General features: G+C 36.1%; 1 protein-coding gene across 1 annotated transcript; it reads left to right on the top strand.

Annotated features, from left to right (window-relative positions):
- The first annotated feature begins 9,981 nt into the window (after positions 1-9,981).
- Positions 9,982-10,917, top strand: LOC114085044 (olfactory receptor 4K3-like). The gene has a single exon (XM_027926204.2). The coding sequence runs from the start codon at positions 9,982-9,984 to the stop codon at positions 10,915-10,917; it is 936 nt and encodes a 311-aa protein (XP_027782005.2).
- The last annotated feature ends 8,217 nt before the right edge of the window (positions 10,918-19,134 follow it).

Raw genomic sequence — 19,134 nt, 5'->3', positions numbered from 1 at the left:
CTTATAAGAGCTCAATATGGATAATTTCACATATCTTAAGAGCTAGTAACACTTTTTTTGGTGGTGTTCACATTTTGGTTAGTCCTGAAAAAAAATCTGAAAGTTTTATGAATTCCAATGTTTGGTGTATATTTGTAGACCTACTGATATAAGTTATTATTTTCCTGTCTCATTGAGTTAAAACTATTTACATCTAAAGAGGAGAATTGATTTATTACAGTTATTTTCTTTGGCAAGTGAAGAAATTTATATTCTACACTGATTTGGGTTTGTTTTCCTTCATTCTGTACTTTATTCTATTACTTAAGTTAATAAATATACCCAGTTAAAATGTAATTTTTGTAAGAATTTTTTAATATAGTAAGGATCATTTAATATTTATGTATGCATAAAACAATAACATTGATATAGGGACATATATTTGTATTTTGAGGACCGTTTTGGTATCTAGTTATAGGAATCTGACGTTAGTCTATTTCCATCCTTCTTTAGTTAACATGCCCTTTAAATGTGTACTCGAAAAGTAAGGTATGAATTTGGAAGTACCATTCCATCAATAAAACAATACTAGGTTGGGATTGAAGAAATTTTAAAGAAAGGACCTCAGATGTGTGCTTGCCTCCAAAGGGATCCACTGTACAACTGAACACTACATAGTGTGCAATCAGAAATCTGGTTTTGAACATCCCAGCCTGGGACACTGACCAACACACAGAGCAGCACCGTTCCTTTTGTTGATATTATATTCTTAAACTGATTCCTATGATTTGCACACTGGTTGTTTATTTTAAATTCTGGCATTGTGCATAATAAACTATCTTCCACATTGTTCCCCCTTTTATTGTTTAAAAATCAAAATAACTCTACTTAGTTTCAATATTCTGTCTGAGGCTAAACATATGAATCTTACGTCTTTTTATTTAATTCAATTTCTGTCCACTTTTATTCTTTTTAAATGATACATAAAAACAAAAGTTGTACATGTCAATGAAGTACCATGTAATGTCTGACATGTATATGTTTTGTAATGTTTAAATCAGATGCAATGTATTTATCTCCACAAACATTTCTCCTTTCTTTGAGGTGAAAACTAAAAATACTTTCTTCAAGCTTTCTCAAATATAAAGTATATAATTTCTACCTATAGTCATAATCGTGTGCAATAGTATCTGTTGCGAGCCATCCATGGACTATGGGCGTGAGCTATGTGCATTTGAGCATATAAAGGGACGGGTCTGACGTTGCGCGCTGATTTGGTTGTGCGACACAAGTGTGCCTGTCCTCTTGCTCTTCCTGTGATCCCATATAGCACCTGAGATGAGTGAAACCAAAATAAGAGAAATAAACAATAGCAAAAGAGAACAAAAATAAACAAAAAAGTCTGCATGGGCTCTCTCATCCAGAGAGGAAGTCCATGGAACAGAATAGAGGAGAGTGTGGCTGTGGAGTCACTAATCAAGACCTCTGGAGACCAAGCAGGAAGCAGGTCTAATTTTATTGAGCAGTTACCATGGATATATACACAGGCAGTAGCTAAGCAGATTGGGTGCAACACATGGCCTCACACCCAGGGCTGTGCCTATGGGATAAGCAGTTTGCTACTCATACTCCTTGCATGAGAGGAGTGGCCTGCCACTCAGACAACCTTAACGTATGTTATGTATGCAGTACTCCATGCATTTGTCCCCATGAAAATCCTTAAACTTCAAAAGACAAAACAAAGAGAAAAAAATTATAATGCTAAAAATGAGAAAATGAAATAAACATAGATAAATATCTACATCTATGTGAATATGTGTATGTATATATGCATATATATATATATATATATATATATATATATATATATATATCCACAAATCAATCAACACTGAAAGAACCCCAAAAGAAAAAAAGGAAGAAAAGAAAAATGATTCTTAATAAAAAAGTAAGAATTATCTCCACTGAAGTGGCAAAACTGTCTCTGAGGATAAAGGTTCATTGCCCTTCTTTCCATTTCTTCTTGGGCTGCGTATCCCTCAGAGCAAAGGCTAGGAGTTGTTAAACTCTTTCTCTTTTTGTGTTGCTCATTGAACCACCAGCTGAAGTGGCCTAGGACTGAATGGCTTTCAACTTCCCTTCTCAGTAGGATAAGGTATGATGGAATGGGAAATATTATCAATCGGCATTCTGTTGGGACAGACCAGGTGGATGCACTCCCACGGTGGGGCTGCTGCACAATTCTAAGTGGTGGGCTTCAGTGGCTGAGCTAATCATGTCTTAGGAACATTGTTAGGTGATATCCTCTCTGGATAGTTTAGATCACTACACCCCTAGGACAGGCAGATGCCTATCTCAGGTGGTTGTCTGGATCTGAGGAATCTCTCAAGAATTTTTCACCAGGAGCTGGGGAACCAACCCTCCACAAGTCTTACACACTTTGCCATCCATGAATATGACCTTCCCAGGTTTACTCCCTGAGTGTATTCACACTCATCTGTTCAATTTCCTAACTCTCTTTAGCTTGTCATATGGGTCGCCATGCTCAAGGAAAAGACCAGTTATATTCCCCTCCATATCTCTGGCTTGAATCCTCCTTTGTACAATCTTCTTTGTGCCTGTTTCACTAACATTCTGCCACATACATGCCTTACCACATGGTTGCACTTGCAGAGATAGTCTGGCAATGTCTGCTATGATGTCCTGGGCTCCCACAGCAGCAAGCTACATACAACATGGCTCCTCAGCAGCGCTCCTACCTCAGCTCTCTGCTTGCCAGTTGAAAAACAGAGCACTTTTTAAATACCAGTTTGCTATAAAGCCTCTGGATCAGCTATGTCCACGTTGCTTTTCTGTTTCTACAGGTTTTTCCATGCCAATTTTGTTGTCTGTTTTGTTTCTTTCTCTGTGTTATCCTTCCACTCTGAGGTGAACAGTGATGTTCCTCTATTGTAACTTACTTGTCTCCAATGTAAGCTTTCTTGTTCTTTGCTGAGTGTACCCAAATTTATGAATCTAAGAGACTCTTACTGTCTATTACTAAATTTCAGTGATTTCTCTTTTTTACCCACTTTGCTAAAAAGCAGTATTTTTTTTTTGCATCAAGAACCACAGAAATCTAGAAACGCAGCCTTCTTCCAATTCTCCATCTTGAATTTCCAGCACCTCTTCTTAATCAAGTAATCACCATAGAATTCTTTCTTTGATTATTAATGTGAATTAAATTTCAAGTATTCAGCCAAATGTAAACCAATACAAAGCACAAGTAACATCTCAAAGAGAGTTGTGAGAATTAGAAAACAGACCTGGGATGTGGGATAATCCACAGGGCTGAGATTAATGAAAAATAAAAGAACTGTCTCCATTGAGGTGGTCAAAACTGTCACTGAGGATGGAGGATCACTGTGAATGCCCAGCTGTCTTTCTTTCCATTCCTTCCTGGGCTCTGTCATCTGATGAATCCAGTTGGAAGTAGGCTATGCTCCATGAACATGTTCATTAAATTCCTTTGACTTCACTGGGGAAAACTGGGTGCTTTTACATTGAAATTATCTCATTCCAGTCTTATGTTGTCAACTTTGTCACTTACAAATTCTATTTGTGATAGAATATGTTAAGTTTTCCACAGCATTATGATAAGCCCATACTGATTTCAGAAAACTTCCGAATGAGTTGCATCAATATGTTTGTACATATATGGTTATGGACATCATATGTATATTGGCCATGCCTTTCATCTTTATGAACATAATTCTTAAAAGGACTTATATCATCAAATAAACCATTTGACTCAGCAAACCCACTCGTAGTCATTTACCTATTTAAAAGAAAACAATATGTATCACAATTTCATGAGTATTCACACAATTTTAAAATTAGCCACTACATATTAGACATAACCTTAATGTCCTAAAGTGGAAAATGAATAAAAAAATCACGCATGGAATTGAATGTGAATCATCAATGAATAGAAATTACTAACACACACAAGCACATAAATGAATCTCAAGTGAAGAAACCTAGATTCAAAAGGGAACACTCTGGGTGGTTCTGGAAGTCAGAACCACAATGAGAACAAACAAACAACAACAACAAAAAACCCTCTACTTGTTAGGATGTCTGTTATTAAAAAAATAGAGTGAAATGTCAAATGAGGCAAAGTGGCACATACCTATAATCCCAGGTACTTGGAAGACTGAGGCAGGATGATCCCCAGTACCAAGCCAGGCTTTATATATCTTGAAATATAAAGTTCTGGTGATATAGCTCAGTGGTAGAGGACTTGCCTAGCATCTCAGTGTCTTGGGTTCAATCCCCAGTACAGAAAAAAAAAATGTTAAAGAGAGTAATTAAGTTATGTTGAGTATGTAGAAGGAGAACTCTTGGATACGGTTGGTAGGCATCAAAGCATCAAGAATTATAAAAAATTAAAAATAGGACTACTATATGATGTAGCATTCACTATTGTATAAATATGCAAAGAAAGGAAATAAACATCTCCAAGAGACAGTGTTTCACATTCATTGCAGCATTATTTGCAATAGCCATTGTATTATTAACCTGTATCCATCATTGGATTAGTTGATAAAGGAAATGTGGCACATATAAAAACAATAGAATACTATTCGGCATGTATAAAGGATATAATTGTGGCAACATGGATAAAACTGGAGGTCATTATGCTAAATGAAATAAATCAGAATTAGAAAGAAAACTAACATATAATCTCGTTTATATGCAGACACTTTAACAAAATCAATAAATAGCAAGAGCAGAGAAATGGGATTACAAAAAGCAGAGTTGGGGAAGAAATAGGTAGAAGTATCAAATTTTAAAATGTACTGTTAGGATGAATGAATCTACAGAAGTCATGTATTGCATGAAGACCATAGTTTTTAATTTGGTTATTGCATGCCAAAAATGTGCTGAAGATTTGTAGGTGCTCTCACCAATACAGTTTCTATGTAAAGTGATGGATAATGCTAATTTGTTTGAGTACAGAAAACATTTACTACTAAAATAAATAGCAAAACATCATGCTGTGCAATTTAAGTAGATGCAATGAAGGCACATTTAAAAACTAAAAGTAAGGCAAAACTGTAGGAACAAAAATCAGATTCTTGGTTGTCTGAGTCAGAGTGTGGGGCTTGGTTAACTACAAGGAAAGTCTGGGGTTTAACGGGACTGTTGTATATCTGGATGGTGTGATAGTTTTCCAAATGTGCATGTTTAGTTCTAGACCTGTGGACTTAAACCTTCTCATGTTATTACATGTATATTATATCATGACAAAAATAAAAATATTACATCATCATTTACACACTGTAAGGAATTGATTTATTGCATCACTAAGGTCCTACTACTTCTTCAAGTTTCACAGAAATCCTAAACTCCCTCCAGTTCTCTAAACCAACATCCTTGCCCAGATGCTGCCTCTCATAGCTCCTTCACTTCATAGCTGTGGGACATGCACAGGCATATACCATTGTTTATGCATTTTCACATCTGAAAGATCCCAAGGGCTCTGGTTGAATGAGGCAGTGCCAGGAAGGTTTTTAGAGTCCCAGCCTGCGAGAAAGCCTTGAGTCCTTAGGTTCTCTTATTGAGATGACTTTGGACCCTAGTCCTCAGGTTACAATAATGGATGGTAGAGCAAATAAGTTCATGTAAATATGTGAGAAAACAAATGAAAGTAGTAAGGAAACAATGATAGAGAGTGAGGGAGAATGAGGGAGGAGGGTAGCTGGATCAGAAAAAAAAGATGCAAAAGGCAGAGGATAATCATACATTTCACATCAAACTAGTTGAAAATAAAAATGGAAAGCCAAGAAACACAAGGGGAAAAATATCTCCTTTGATAGATATATGTTCAGTAGTCCCCCTTTCAAAAAAGGATGAGGGTTTGTTGGTTTCAGCAGATGTCTGAAACCAACAAACCTTCATAACTTTGTTTGTTCCTGTACATACTCACCTACAATAGAGTTAATTGACATGACGAGATTAGCAACAATAACTAATGAAGCAGAACAATTGTCAGAGTGCACTGCAGTAGTAGTGAATTGGAGCTCTCTCCTCTCCCCTCAAAGTGTCCACTGTCCTATGCTGATCTTTCTTTTTGGCCATGGTTTTTGGTGGGGAACTAAGACTGTGGAAAGTGAAATTGTGGATAAGTGAGGACAACTATATATACCCTTCTCATTTTTTATAGAAACAGTTAACAGATGAATTTGCTCCAAGCTCAGAAGTAACAATAGCATTTGGATAAAACTGATATAAAATGGCTGCATATAATTATTGTGTACAGTGTGATGAGTTTAATCTGTGCACACACCTGAGAAACCATGACCACAGTCAAGATAGTATACATATCCAGCACTTGCCAGTGTTCCATTGGGTCCCTTTGGTTTTGTTTGATTTGATGTATGGTATTTTGGGTTGGAGGTGCTAATTTTTGTTATTTTGCTATTTGTTTTTTGGCTTCTCTTGTAGGAACTCAACATTAGATCTATTCTCTTAAAAGATATTTAAGTGTACAATACCATGTTATTTAATCTGGACATAATGTTGTATGGTGGATCTCCAGGACTCATCTATCTGTCATAACTAAATCTTTATAGTTATTAATGCCTCTCTTTTTTTCCTCCTCCCCAGCCCCTGGACACGACTATCCTGTGGTCCACTTCTATGAGTTTCACCATTTGAGATTCCTCACAGAAATAGAATCATGCAGCATTTGACCTTCTGCAACTGGTTTTAATTCACTTTCGTATAATGCCCTTAAAATTTTTATTCACGTTGTCAGAAATGACAGGCAATAATACTCCATTATATGTACTCCATTATATGTACACACAATTTCTTTATTGATTCATCTGTCCATGAACACTTAGATTCTGTATCTTGGCTATTGAGAATAATACCTCAAATTACATGAAAAATTATATATTTCTTCAAAATACTTATTCCATTTATACAAAATATATTCCCAGTGTAGAGATTGCTGGGTCTCAGGATAATTCTATTTTTAATGTTTTGAGGAATTTCTACATTGTTTTTCATAGCAACTCTACCATTTCACATGGCAACCAACAATGTACAATTCCCCCATGTCCGGGCCAAAATAATTTACCTTTTATTTAAAATTTCTTTTCTTACATTGTAACTTGGTCTAACTTGTACCTAGCATTGAAAATGGTGCGGTATCACATTATGAGTTTTCAAATCAGGGAGGGCTGAAAGCTAAGGATCCCCAAGGAACATGTAAACAAAAGTCTCTCCACATACTTGGTCCTATTTAAAAGCAGAACTGGAAAGTCTCTAGCCCAGGTCTATTCTTCACAGTGTGTATGTATCACACTGAGGTGCACACACTGTCACCAACACGGAGGATCACCTTGTAAAGAAAACTGGACTTGGCTTGAGATGTAAAGTAGAATGTAAGGTAATCATCCTATGAGAATCTGGTGTCAGAGCTGACTCCTGTAGAGTAAGTAAATCACAAATGATCTGATTTTAAACTTACACTGCATCCTCCCATCCAATAATTTAAATTTTTTTTGAGCAGTTTTTCACAGCTAAATCTATTATTTAGTTGCTGTGCTATCAGAAAATAATATAGTTTTTTTTTTTTTTTTCCAACTGGTCCCTGAGACTTCTGGACTCTTTACAACAGTTTCACAAAGTAACAAAAGACAAAGTCCTTCTACACTCTTACAAACTCCCAGACCCTCATGTTTGGGAAGCTGTTTTACAGGTAATTTAATTTTCCTTAATTTTTTCTAATTCTTTTGGATTGTGATGACTAGTATCTTTTGCTCAAAGTGCAAAAAGCTGCAGAAATACTCAGGCACTATAATTAGTAGGATAATGTATAGTCAAGTTGAAAAGAAATGGTTAAGTTAAAATTATCTTAATATATAATTAGCTTCTTTCTCTACTTCCATATGCAATGTAAATTTATTTTTATTTTGATTATCTCCTCATAGAAAATATGTCTTATTTCACAAATATTATTAATTTATTAGTCCTCTCAAAATCAAGATTTCTATCAAAAGCCATGTCTAACATGAAATTTATATTGCAGACTTTGAAGTCAGACAGACCTAGCTTCTATTTCAGCTCTGCCGCTCTCTAGCCATATGATGGGAAAATCGAGTTTTCACATCTGCAAAATGGCAATAAATGCTGTTTTATTAAAATATGATTCTTTCAATGTGCCTAATACAAAGCTGGCATATAATATCTGGTAATTGTTGAATTTGGAATCTTCCAGTTTCTAACCTAAAAATGGTAAGGGAAAAAACATTGAAATTGAGATGGAAGGAGACAAAGAAAGAAATGGAGAAAAAAAAGAAGGAAATGAGGAAGGGAGTGAGGAGAGGAGAGAAGAAAGGAAGGAGAACAGGAGAGGGAGGCAGGGGGAGAAGAAAGAAGGAAAAAATTTTAAAAATGAACTTGGGGCTTTCTGGTATATAAATATAAATAGTTCAAGGAGAGCAAATGAAATAATATAGATGAATAGTTTAAAAACAAATGAGCTTATAATTTTATTATATCCCATGAGGGGCTAGCTGTCACATAATGATCATTTAAACTATTCCCTAAGATGATACCTGTCTTACCAATAAGAGCCAGGAGCCCATCAAGGCATGACAATAGGGGCATTGCTCAGGCCAAGGAATATACAGTTTTGAAAAAAATATATTCTTATGGAGGAATTCAAAATATTCAGAAATACAGTATATAATGATATAAATGTGCATTCAGCATCTGGGGGCACTTTTGGTAGCTAACTCCCCTATTTTAAATGATTCGATGAACAGTTTTTCACATACTTTGCAAGTAGACTTTGATTCAATTAATTCTCCTTTTACATATACATTTAACAATAGATTTATGTAGAAGAAATATATTTTTGCATCTGGAATATATCTACATTGTTGCTCTGGATTCACTCTGGTAAAATAAAAAGAGTAAACATTTTATAGCTGTGCATTAAAGACAAATCTTTCTTGCAGAAGAGGCAGATTCATTTATGACTTGGAAAAACTGTTTATGGGGAATATTTTATTATACATATTTTAAATCAGAATATTCATTTTGATAAGTGTGTATATTTCACTTTTGATGAGTTAAGTTTTTTGACTTGCCCTTCTTTTTTCTTTTAACACTTTTTTTCAAATGTCTCCAGTTTATTAAATATCAATTATGCCTTCAAAACCTCTTTAAAAAGACAGTGGAAAGAATTATATTAAAGATTTATTAAAACCTCACAATAAGCATTAGAAAACTATTACAAAATAATTATTGTGCATATGGAAAACATGAGCAAAATGGAAATTGTGATGTAGGATACTTTGTAATCATACTTGAAAATGACCTGCAGGGATGCACTGAGCAAGAAATACAATGTACTTCTCATTTCCTCAGAATATAACATCAACCCACTTAGGGATGTGCAGCATTGTACTTCCTTTGATGTGTAAAATGGAGTGAGGTTTCCAATGAAGCACATCACAGCATTATTATTTTGAGTCTTTAAAAACTTCTCTCCTTTGTACATCAAATAAATTCTTGGGCTATAAGAAGATCAGGAGAGCAACAATGAATGAGTAGCTCCACTGTCTCACCAATTGCCCAAGATTTCTTCTGCTCTTGCCTTCCTCCCTTATCACAAATACCTGATTGATTCTATCTTCTTAATAATCAGTCAAATGTAGCCACTTCCTTCCACCTCTTTTCTCTTTCTTCCACCAAATGGACTGCTGTGATGTTCGACCTGCCTTTCTATACTTTGGTAGCCTCCTGCTTAGCCACAGGCTGTGCACACATGTAAATTCAAGAAAAATTTATTTTAGACCTCAAGTTTAGTACAATGCTAAATAAAATTCCCATTTTGTGCATGAGATATAGTTACCCCCACAAGTTGAACATTAAGTTCTTGTTTTTATTCTAGAAGTTCATTACTTTCTCTTTGGATCCCATTAGAACAGAAAATACTAAATGGAAGAAGCAAACCAGTCTGTGGTGCATGAGTTCATTTTGCAGGGACTTTGTAACTCAAAGGAGCTACAGATCTTCCTCTTCCTCTCATTCTCCATACTCTACATGATGACTATGGTGGGCAACCTCTTTGTTGTGCTGTTAATCATTACTGACCCCCATCTTCATTCCCCCATGTACTTCTTGTTGGCTAATCTCTCCTTTGTTGACTTCTGCCTTTCCTCAGTCACCACCCCTAATTTGACCACAGACCTCCTAAAGGACAAGAAGACCATTTCTTTTGGGGGATGCATGAGCCAGATCCTCTGTGTTCATTTCTTTGCAGGGGGTGAGATGGTGCTTCTTGTGACAATGGCCTATGACCGTTATGTGGCCATCTGCAAACCACTCCATTACTCCAGCATCATGGACAGACAAAAGTGCATCTGGCTAGTTTTGATATCATGGATCATTGGCTTTGTGCATGCCATGAGTCAACTGTTTATGATTTTGGAGCTGCCCTTCTGTGGTCCCAGAGTAGTAGACAGCTTTTTCTGTGATATTCCTTTAGTGCTTAAATTAGCCTGCATGGACACTAATACTTTGGGAATGTTGATAAATGCAGACAGTGGTATTTTGGCAACAACTTGCTTCATTGTTTTGCTGGTCTCCTACACCTATATCCTATTAACTGTCCGCCTTCACTCTGAAAGTGGTGCCTCAAAGGCCCTGTCGACCTGCACTTCTCACATCATAGTGGTGGTGTTGTTCTTTGGACCCTGCATCTTCATCTATCTGTGGCCAGTCAGTATCACTTGGGTGGACAAGTTTCTAGCTGTGTTTTACACAGTAATCACACCTCTGCTGAACCCAGCCATTTACACACTGAGAAATAAAGATATTAAGAAAGCCACAAAGAAGCTTCTGAATCAGCATGTGAAATCCATGGGACAATAATTAGGTCTCTCATGTCATCAGAAAATCTACTGGGCAGCCCAGCTTGTCTGCACTTTGGCCTGTAAATTAAATTGTACTGCATATATGACTTATTCTTATCTATAATCTATGAGTGCTCACAGATGTATGGCTTGTATTCTTTCAATTATGAAAATTATTAAATTTTAAAAAATTTAATACTTATATCCTGACCACTTGGAGGGAATCATAACTCTATATCAATATCCCTTTGCATAAGTTCACAGATTATTAAAATTATAGCTATAAAAAATTTCAGCTATTTATTAAAGACTACACATGTTCTCAACACAGTGCACATATTTGACCTAGATTATGTAGTACATACCAAATCTCTTTGAATTAATTATTTCTGTTTTAAAAATGAAACATGATTGCTGGACATAGTGCACAACTGTGATCCCAGGTGCTTGGGAGGCTGAGACAGGAGGATCATAAGGTTGACACAAGACTCAGAAAACTGGTGAGGCCCTACGCAACTTAGACCCTATCTTTAAATGAAAAGTTATTTAAAAAGAGATAGAAAACATTACTCAACATTAAAAAAAGAACAAAATCATGGCATTTGCAGGTAAATGGATGGAGTTGGAGAATATTAAGCTAAGTGAAATAAGCTGATCCCCCAAAACCAAAGGCCGAATGTTTTCTTTGAAACAAGGATGCTGACATATAATGGGGATGGTGGGGAGAGCATGGGAGGAATTTTAGATAGGGCAAAGGAGAGGGAGAGGAATGGAGGGTGCATGGAGGTAGGGAAGATGGTGGAATGACATGGACATCATTACCCTGAATACATGTATGAATACACGAACGGTATGAAACTACTTTGTGTACAACCAGAGACTTGAAAAACTGTGCTCTATATGTGTAATATGAACTGAATTGCATTCTGCTGTCATATATAACAAATTAGAATAAATAAACAATTTAATTAAAAAGAGATAGGGATGTATCTCAATGTAATGTGCTTCTGGGTTCAATCTCCAGTAGTCTCCTCCTAATTAATTTAAATAAATTCAGCATGGGTATATGCCACAGTCTGGCTGGGCACAAATGCCGCAGTCTGGCTGGGCACACAATCACGAGCCACCACACAGCTTGTAGATTCAAACAGCAACTCTTTATTCCCGAACTCACACCAGCCGTCTACAATCACGTTCTGGGGAAATCCACGTTCTCTGCCCAAATCCACGTTCTCTGCCCAAATCCACGTTCTCTGCCCAAATCCACCTCCACTGGGCTTCTATCTCCAAAATATACTGTCTGAATCCCGTGAGAACTCAAGGGGAACTCAGGCAGCAGGATACGCCCTATTCCCAGCAGGAATAATCTTAAACCTTAAACCTGGAACCTAAACTGGGAACGCCCTAAACACGATTATCTTAAAACCGGGAACACCCTAATCTGCCTTGGTCCTTGAGCAAGGTCACCTACATTCAATGTCGCTGCAACATGTCAGCAACATGGGGTATGCTGGCAAGGAAATTGTCATACCTACTTGGCTAATGGCTCCCAGCAGGTATATATCAATAGAAAATGTGTAATGCTTCTGAAATATAATTTAAAACCCTTAATCTCTAAGGGAGGGTCCCATTACACTTATATGCATGTTTTTGAAGGCTATTTTGTGTTCCATGCAATTCAAAGGAATCTAAGAATTTTTTTTCCAAGAATAAGGAACATGGTAAATGAACGTATTAGAACTTTCCAATATAGTTATGGGATATAATCTACTCATAGTCTCTTTCTAAGGATACTGTTCAGGTTTATTTAAACATGGTTTCCCCTCCATTATTCAAAGCATAAAATTAAATCATCATTTGATATACAGTTGAAAAATTCCAGTACGACATATTCACCTTAATTCGGAGATGGAGATGATATTAAGACATTTGCACTGTCTTCTCCCACTTGGAAAACAAAATGATAAAGGAGTGGAACCACAATACCATTCCCTTTTCTCTATGAGAAAAACCTTTTAAGTTTTCAAGACTTAATTGTTCGTATAAATGTAGAGTCCCTGGATTTTTCAATTTTCTAATACAAAGGGAGACGTATTTGCAACCCTTAGTTATTTCTTGTCTTGGTTAATAAATTATTTTTACAATTACACTTTTCCTTACATGTAAAAAATTAACATAATTCAGGATGGAGAAGGAGAGAGTTTACTGATTCAAAGCAAAAGAAATTTAGACTGTTGGTTCCAAAGGCAAAGAATAAACATCAATAACAACAAAGTTAGATTACCCATTTAATTTCTGCAAAGTTTGATCAGCTATATGATTATGTAGTATTGCACCTGACAAATTTTCAACGTTGTACTCATACCTGACAACAACCCTCACTCTGAAACAGCCAGATAGACACACATGATACAACACTTGCAACATGAGTGTCTATATAGATGTACACATAGATGCATGTGTACATATAATGTTTTCTATATTTTGTAAAATTGTTATTTTACTTTATGTAATACTGATGAAATTATTATTTTACTATATATAGTAACATAACTATATTACTACCAAAATATGGATAGTAAAATACAAATTATACTATATATGTATTTGTGTATATGTATGTGTATGTGTGTGTGTGTGTGTGTGTGTATATATATATATTTACAGACATATTCATGTGCATGCACACACACACACATCATCATCATCATCATCATATTGTCTATGCTTATTTCCCTCAGAGTAAAAATCCTGTGTATTTTTCCATCTCTTGAACCCTAAAGCAACATTAGTGCACTGGCTCAGCAGGTTGTTACCTTGAGAGTTAGTTTTGCTCTGAGGAGAGATTCTGATTAAAACCTGCTGGGAATCTGGGTGAGGAAAATCAGAATGCATTGGGAGGTCGAGGGGAGTGAAAGGCACTTGCTTTTGCAATCAGTAGTTCAGGAATCCAGCTATCATAGGCTGGGGAGTGAAGAGCTGCATGTGATTTCTCACTTGGTAGCCAAGTCTGGGGACATCAGAATCAGGGCAACAAACAATTACATGAAAAAAATCTCAACATCTCTAGCCACCAGGAAAATGCAAATCAAAACTATACCATGAGGTTTCATATTACACCAGTTAGAATGGAAAATATCAAGAATACAAATAACAATAAATACTGGCAAAGAGAGCATGGAAGAACATTTATATACAGTTGGAGGTAATGTAAATTAGTAGAACCCTTATGCAAATGAGTATGGAGGTTCCTCAAAAGATAAAGAATATTACCACCATATGTCACACTGCTCAGACATACCACTTCTCAGCATTTACCCAAAAGAACTAAAGTCAGCACTATGGAGATATATGCATACTCTTGTTTGTAGCAGCACAATTCACAAACAGCCTAGGTGTTGGTCCAAAGATGAATAAAGACAATGTGGTATATATACACAATAGAGTTTTATTCAATCCAAAGAAGAACAAAATTATGTAATTTGCAGAAAATCAGTGGAATTGGTAAGCATGATGTTAAATGAAATAAGCCAGACTCAGACACTCAAAGGTCAATTTTTTTTCTTCCACTCATTGTAGGGCCTAGAGAGAAAATGAGGATACAAAGGATTTAATGAAAGTAGAAGAGAGACCAGTAGAGAAGAGGAAGGGAAACTGGGAAAGGGATGAGGATAGGGCAAGAGGAAGTCCTAGAGAATGAAATTGATCACGTTATGTGCAAGTACGAATATGCCACAGTGAAACCCATTGATCTGCAAGGTATTTATGTACCAAAAAAAAAAAAAAAAAAAAAAGAATCAAGGGCAACAGGTCACATGGCTTCCACCAACCTCATAGAGCAGTTCTTTCCTGACTCCATTGCCTCCCTCTCTCTACTCTCAGGGGCTTCTGGGAATACAGACCTTAGCTGACCCCAATTCTTCCCTCAAAGTGTTCTACCAGTAAGCTCCAGAGAGAATCTGTACCTGAGGGGCTCCACTTCACATGGTAGCTCATTCCAGCATGCAAAGTAGCCAGTAGGAATCCAAAGAGTTTCAGCTGCAAGTCACTCTTGCTGGTCACCAAGCAAGTACCATAAAGGAAAAAAGAGGTGGTTGCCCCCAGCCTTTGCTCTGTCTACTGAGTGCACAGCCCAGGAGGACTTGTAGAGAAGCTTTTATCAGCATAGGTGGTGAGCATACATTCTCTCCCTTTTATTCAAGCACCTGGGTAAGGAGGATATTTTTATTTTCTATTAATATTTTTTTGTTGTGGTGGTTTTTCCTCTCTCTTCCTTCTTTCTTTTATTCTTTCCATATCTATCTCTTCTTTTCTCCTTTTCTTTGTAATATTTCTTTTTTATTCTTTTTTATACTACCATATGATCCACTACTGGTTGTATACTAAAAGGAAATGAGATTGGCATAAAAAAGAGATACTTGCATACCCAGCACTATTCACAATAGCCAAGATATGCAATCAGCAAGTTCCCATCAACAGAATAATACATAAAGAAAATCTTAGTTATGTACATATTGGGAGTATATTCAGCCATAGGAAGAATGAAATCACAGGCTTTATAGAAAAAAGGATGGAATAGGAGGAAGTCACATTAAATGGAAGAAGTCAGACACATAAAGACAAGTATCCCATGTTTTCTCTCATATACAGAAACTTTAAAAAACCCCAAGATTTGAAAGGGGACCTTTTAGGATGGGGGTATGGGAGGAGATAGGGAGAGTGAGGAGGCAGAGAAAGGCAGAAGGATATGTATGTATGGAAAAGTCATAGTGAAGCCCATTAGATGTACAATTAATATATGGTATTAATGAAACAAGTACCCCATAGAAATGATTCAAAATTGAACTATTATTAAAATACTTTTTGTCTGGAAAAAATAAAACAAAATAAAATTCAACATATCAATAAAATCAGTTCATTATTTCAAAAGACAACCAAAATTGATCAAACATTAACAAGGCTGATCAAGAAGGAAAGGAACAAGGCACAAATAAAGTCAGGAATGAAAAATAATGCCATTCTACAGATGCTTCAGTCCTTACATATCTTACCCGGTGGTGTATAAACAACTTTGTAACAAATATTTAAAAATTTACATAAAATGAAAATTTTACTTTTAAAAAACATTACTAAAGTCAGAACATTTTAATGTCTTGTATCTGATAAACAAATTAAAATATTGCAGTTAAAACATTTGCTGTCTCCACTGATCCCTCTCTTATACCATCACAGTGAGAGAAGGTGGGGTGCCTCATTCTTCATAGATAGGAATATAAATCTGTTGCACTACTCAGCATTCTGACCCAACCTGGGAGAAATCAAAAGTACCTGATTACATCCAGGCAGACATTGAAGCGCAAGTTTTTATTCAGTCTTTACTATCATGAGTGTGGATAGGGCCACAATATCTTCTGTTATTTTAGAATATAGTAGAGCATTTACTGTATAATTTTTTCAATCTTGCTAGGCTGCCCTTTTCCAGTTCTTCTGGATGGAAGCACAGGTTTTTGTTTGGACTATTTTTGTCTTTGCCTATTGGCATTTACCAGTTACCTGCATCTTCAATTTCCAATCGGAAATCTAGGAGACAATGAAAGCCCAGGGGACTTGCTACCATGTTGGTTCTTGAGTTACAAAGTTGAAATTTATATACTTTCTCATCGCCATTTAGAGTCTTCTTAACATTATTCTATATACATATTGGTCAGGGTTTTTACTTGTACTTGGAGGGATAAAAATACGCCTACTCCACGTTTCCAGAAGTAGAAGTAGGATTTAGTTTAAAATATTTAACCTCCTTGAATTTCAATTTCCTTATTGATGCTATCACAATAATAACAGTTACCTTGCAGACTTGTTGAAATAATTATAAATAACTTTAAAACTTGGCCTTTCATGTTATGTACTCTCTAAATACAATTGTCCAAAAGATGCTGGTTGTGTGAATGACTCAGTGTACTATGTCTCACCTGCAGCAGAGCACATTCTAGTTATAAAAGGAAGAAGGGAGGCAGGTAGAGAAGGAAAAGGGAAAAGCTATTATATGATTTTTTTTATCGTTACACAGTAAGAGCATCAGTGTGTTAAATTTTGACACAAGTAATAATATTGCAATGAATTAAAGCTATTACTAGGTGTATCTCAGTCTGTAAAAGGGGCATTGGTACATTGGGATAATGCTAACAAGAATTTTTCTTCTATGAAGACAACATAAGAAATGTTAAAATATGGACACTACTACATTTTAGATACAAGAAAGTTGTTATGGTTATATTTATTATTAGCAATATTGTAATATTATAAAATATTTGTAAAACATTTGAGTTACACTTTTTTATAACTTTAGGGTCATTTTACATTCTAGGACACTTTAGTGTGGCTTTTAAAAATAATAAAAAATCAGTTAAATATTTCATGCAATTTCAAGAAAATGTTAACAATAGGATCATATCATAATGAAAAAGAAGAAGAAAATGAAAAATTTCCTTTCTCTTCTCCCTCTTTAACATTCCGCAGCTTCCTCTAGGTTCTCGTATTCTCTCCCTATCTCAGTCTCTTTTGATATTGTTGTAAAAAAAAAAAAAACTGAGACTTGGTACTTTATGAAGAAAAAGAGGTTTATTTGGCTCTAGATTCTGGTGGCTAGAAAGACCAAAGAAGAAGACACAAGAGTCCTGATGAGGGGCATCCTTCCTGCATCAGAAGGCAGAGAAGTAGAAAGGGAACTGGCAGAATACAGAGGGGCCCAAGGCATGGGATAGCCTTGCTTTATATTAACCAACTCATGAAAACCCAGTCATAGGAGACCTGAATGATTCCCACAAGACAAGTCTCCCACAAGACTGAACCCATTCATGAGGGTGGAGTCCCATAACCTAATTACTTTATACTAGGCTCCACTTCTAAAGGTTCTACCTCCTCAAATTGCTATACTAGAGACCCAGCTTCCAGCAAATGAACCTTTGGTGGACAAACTATATCTAAACCATAGAATTCTCCAAGCCTTTTCTTCCAAAAAATAAAACTTTCAATTGTAAAAAAAAAATTGCTGTCCTATAACTACTGACTCATGTCAACAACTGTGTCTTCATAGTCACTGTGCAGAGACATCAAAACAAAATATTATAATTAAAATTGTAAAAATATGATCTCCTTTTTTTTTTCAAATAGTCTTACTGGATTCTAATCACCCTTTTCTCACATTGAGGTTGCTAATGGAAACCTGATATCACTTAAAGGGCAATCATGGATGGGGAGATTACAGTATGTGTTCTGCTCACTCTATATGTAGAAACAGAAGTAGAAGATGTAGTTCAAGTATGGTGGTTGTTACATCCAAGAGTGAGCAAAAACACGACAGGAGAAATTAAGGCCACCTTCAGAACAAATGTCTCCAGTGAATAGTAAGAACCTTATTAAATTAGACTGGATCTGTATGCTGTTTTAATATTGCAGTACCCATTTTCTTTTCATCATTGAGAGAAATGCCCAGAGTATGTTTTCACAATAAAACTGTGAACTTCAGACTTCCACTGAAGGAAGCACTGAGAATAATGAGACCCAAATGCTCCTCTGAACTTACAGGAAGCATAAGTCCAAGTGGACCCTAAGGTCACCAGCACAATGACAACATGGAGATGCTGAGTTGGACAGTACTGCCCTCAGCAGAACTCTAACCTACAGAGTTGCCACCAGAACACACATTAAGGTTCAATCATGTGACACCAGAGACGCACAACAAATAGAAGAGTGTCACATCCTCCTACACACACCAGAGAAAAAATACTAAACATCATGTTGTTGTTTGAACTAACTTTTGATTTCCTTTGATTAGAGTGACTCGAATCTAGCACAAACATTTTCATATCCCTTGGGCACTAAGTTGAGAGAAAGTAGGTGGCTAAGATTCCCCAAGAGAAAGAGAGGGAGAGTCTTTCTAATCATGGCTCCACTTAAAACACACAGCTGAAAAGTTTCTCCACCAGAGTCCCTTCCACATGGAGTACTGCAATGAGGAGGACACATTCTCACTGAAATTCTCACCGCAGAAAACAGAATGGAGTTCATTTCAGACTTAAAGTAGAATTTAAAAGAACTTCACCAACAAGGGCCTGTTTCCAGTAGTGGTGGCTGTGGGTAAGTATATCACAAATTGATTTTGGAGGTTTCACTTTTCATCACACCACTAATTTAGGAATTATATTAGCATATATATATATAATTTTAATTGGTGCAT

The sequence above is a fragment of the Marmota flaviventris genome, chromosome 2, assembly GCF_047511675.1.
Source record: "Marmota flaviventris isolate mMarFla1 chromosome 2, mMarFla1.hap1, whole genome shotgun sequence".
Classification (NCBI taxonomy): domain Eukaryota; kingdom Metazoa; phylum Chordata; class Mammalia; order Rodentia; family Sciuridae; genus Marmota; species Marmota flaviventris.
The sequence above is the reverse complement of the archived record's forward strand: the minus strand, read 5'-3'. Positions and strand labels throughout refer to the sequence as shown.

Bases quoted from the DNA above. Each gene is read 5' to 3' on its own strand.
- LOC114085044 (XM_027926204.2), top strand. From the start codon at position 9,982: ATGGAAGAAGCAAACCAGTCTGTGGTGCATGAGTTCATTTTGCAGGGA.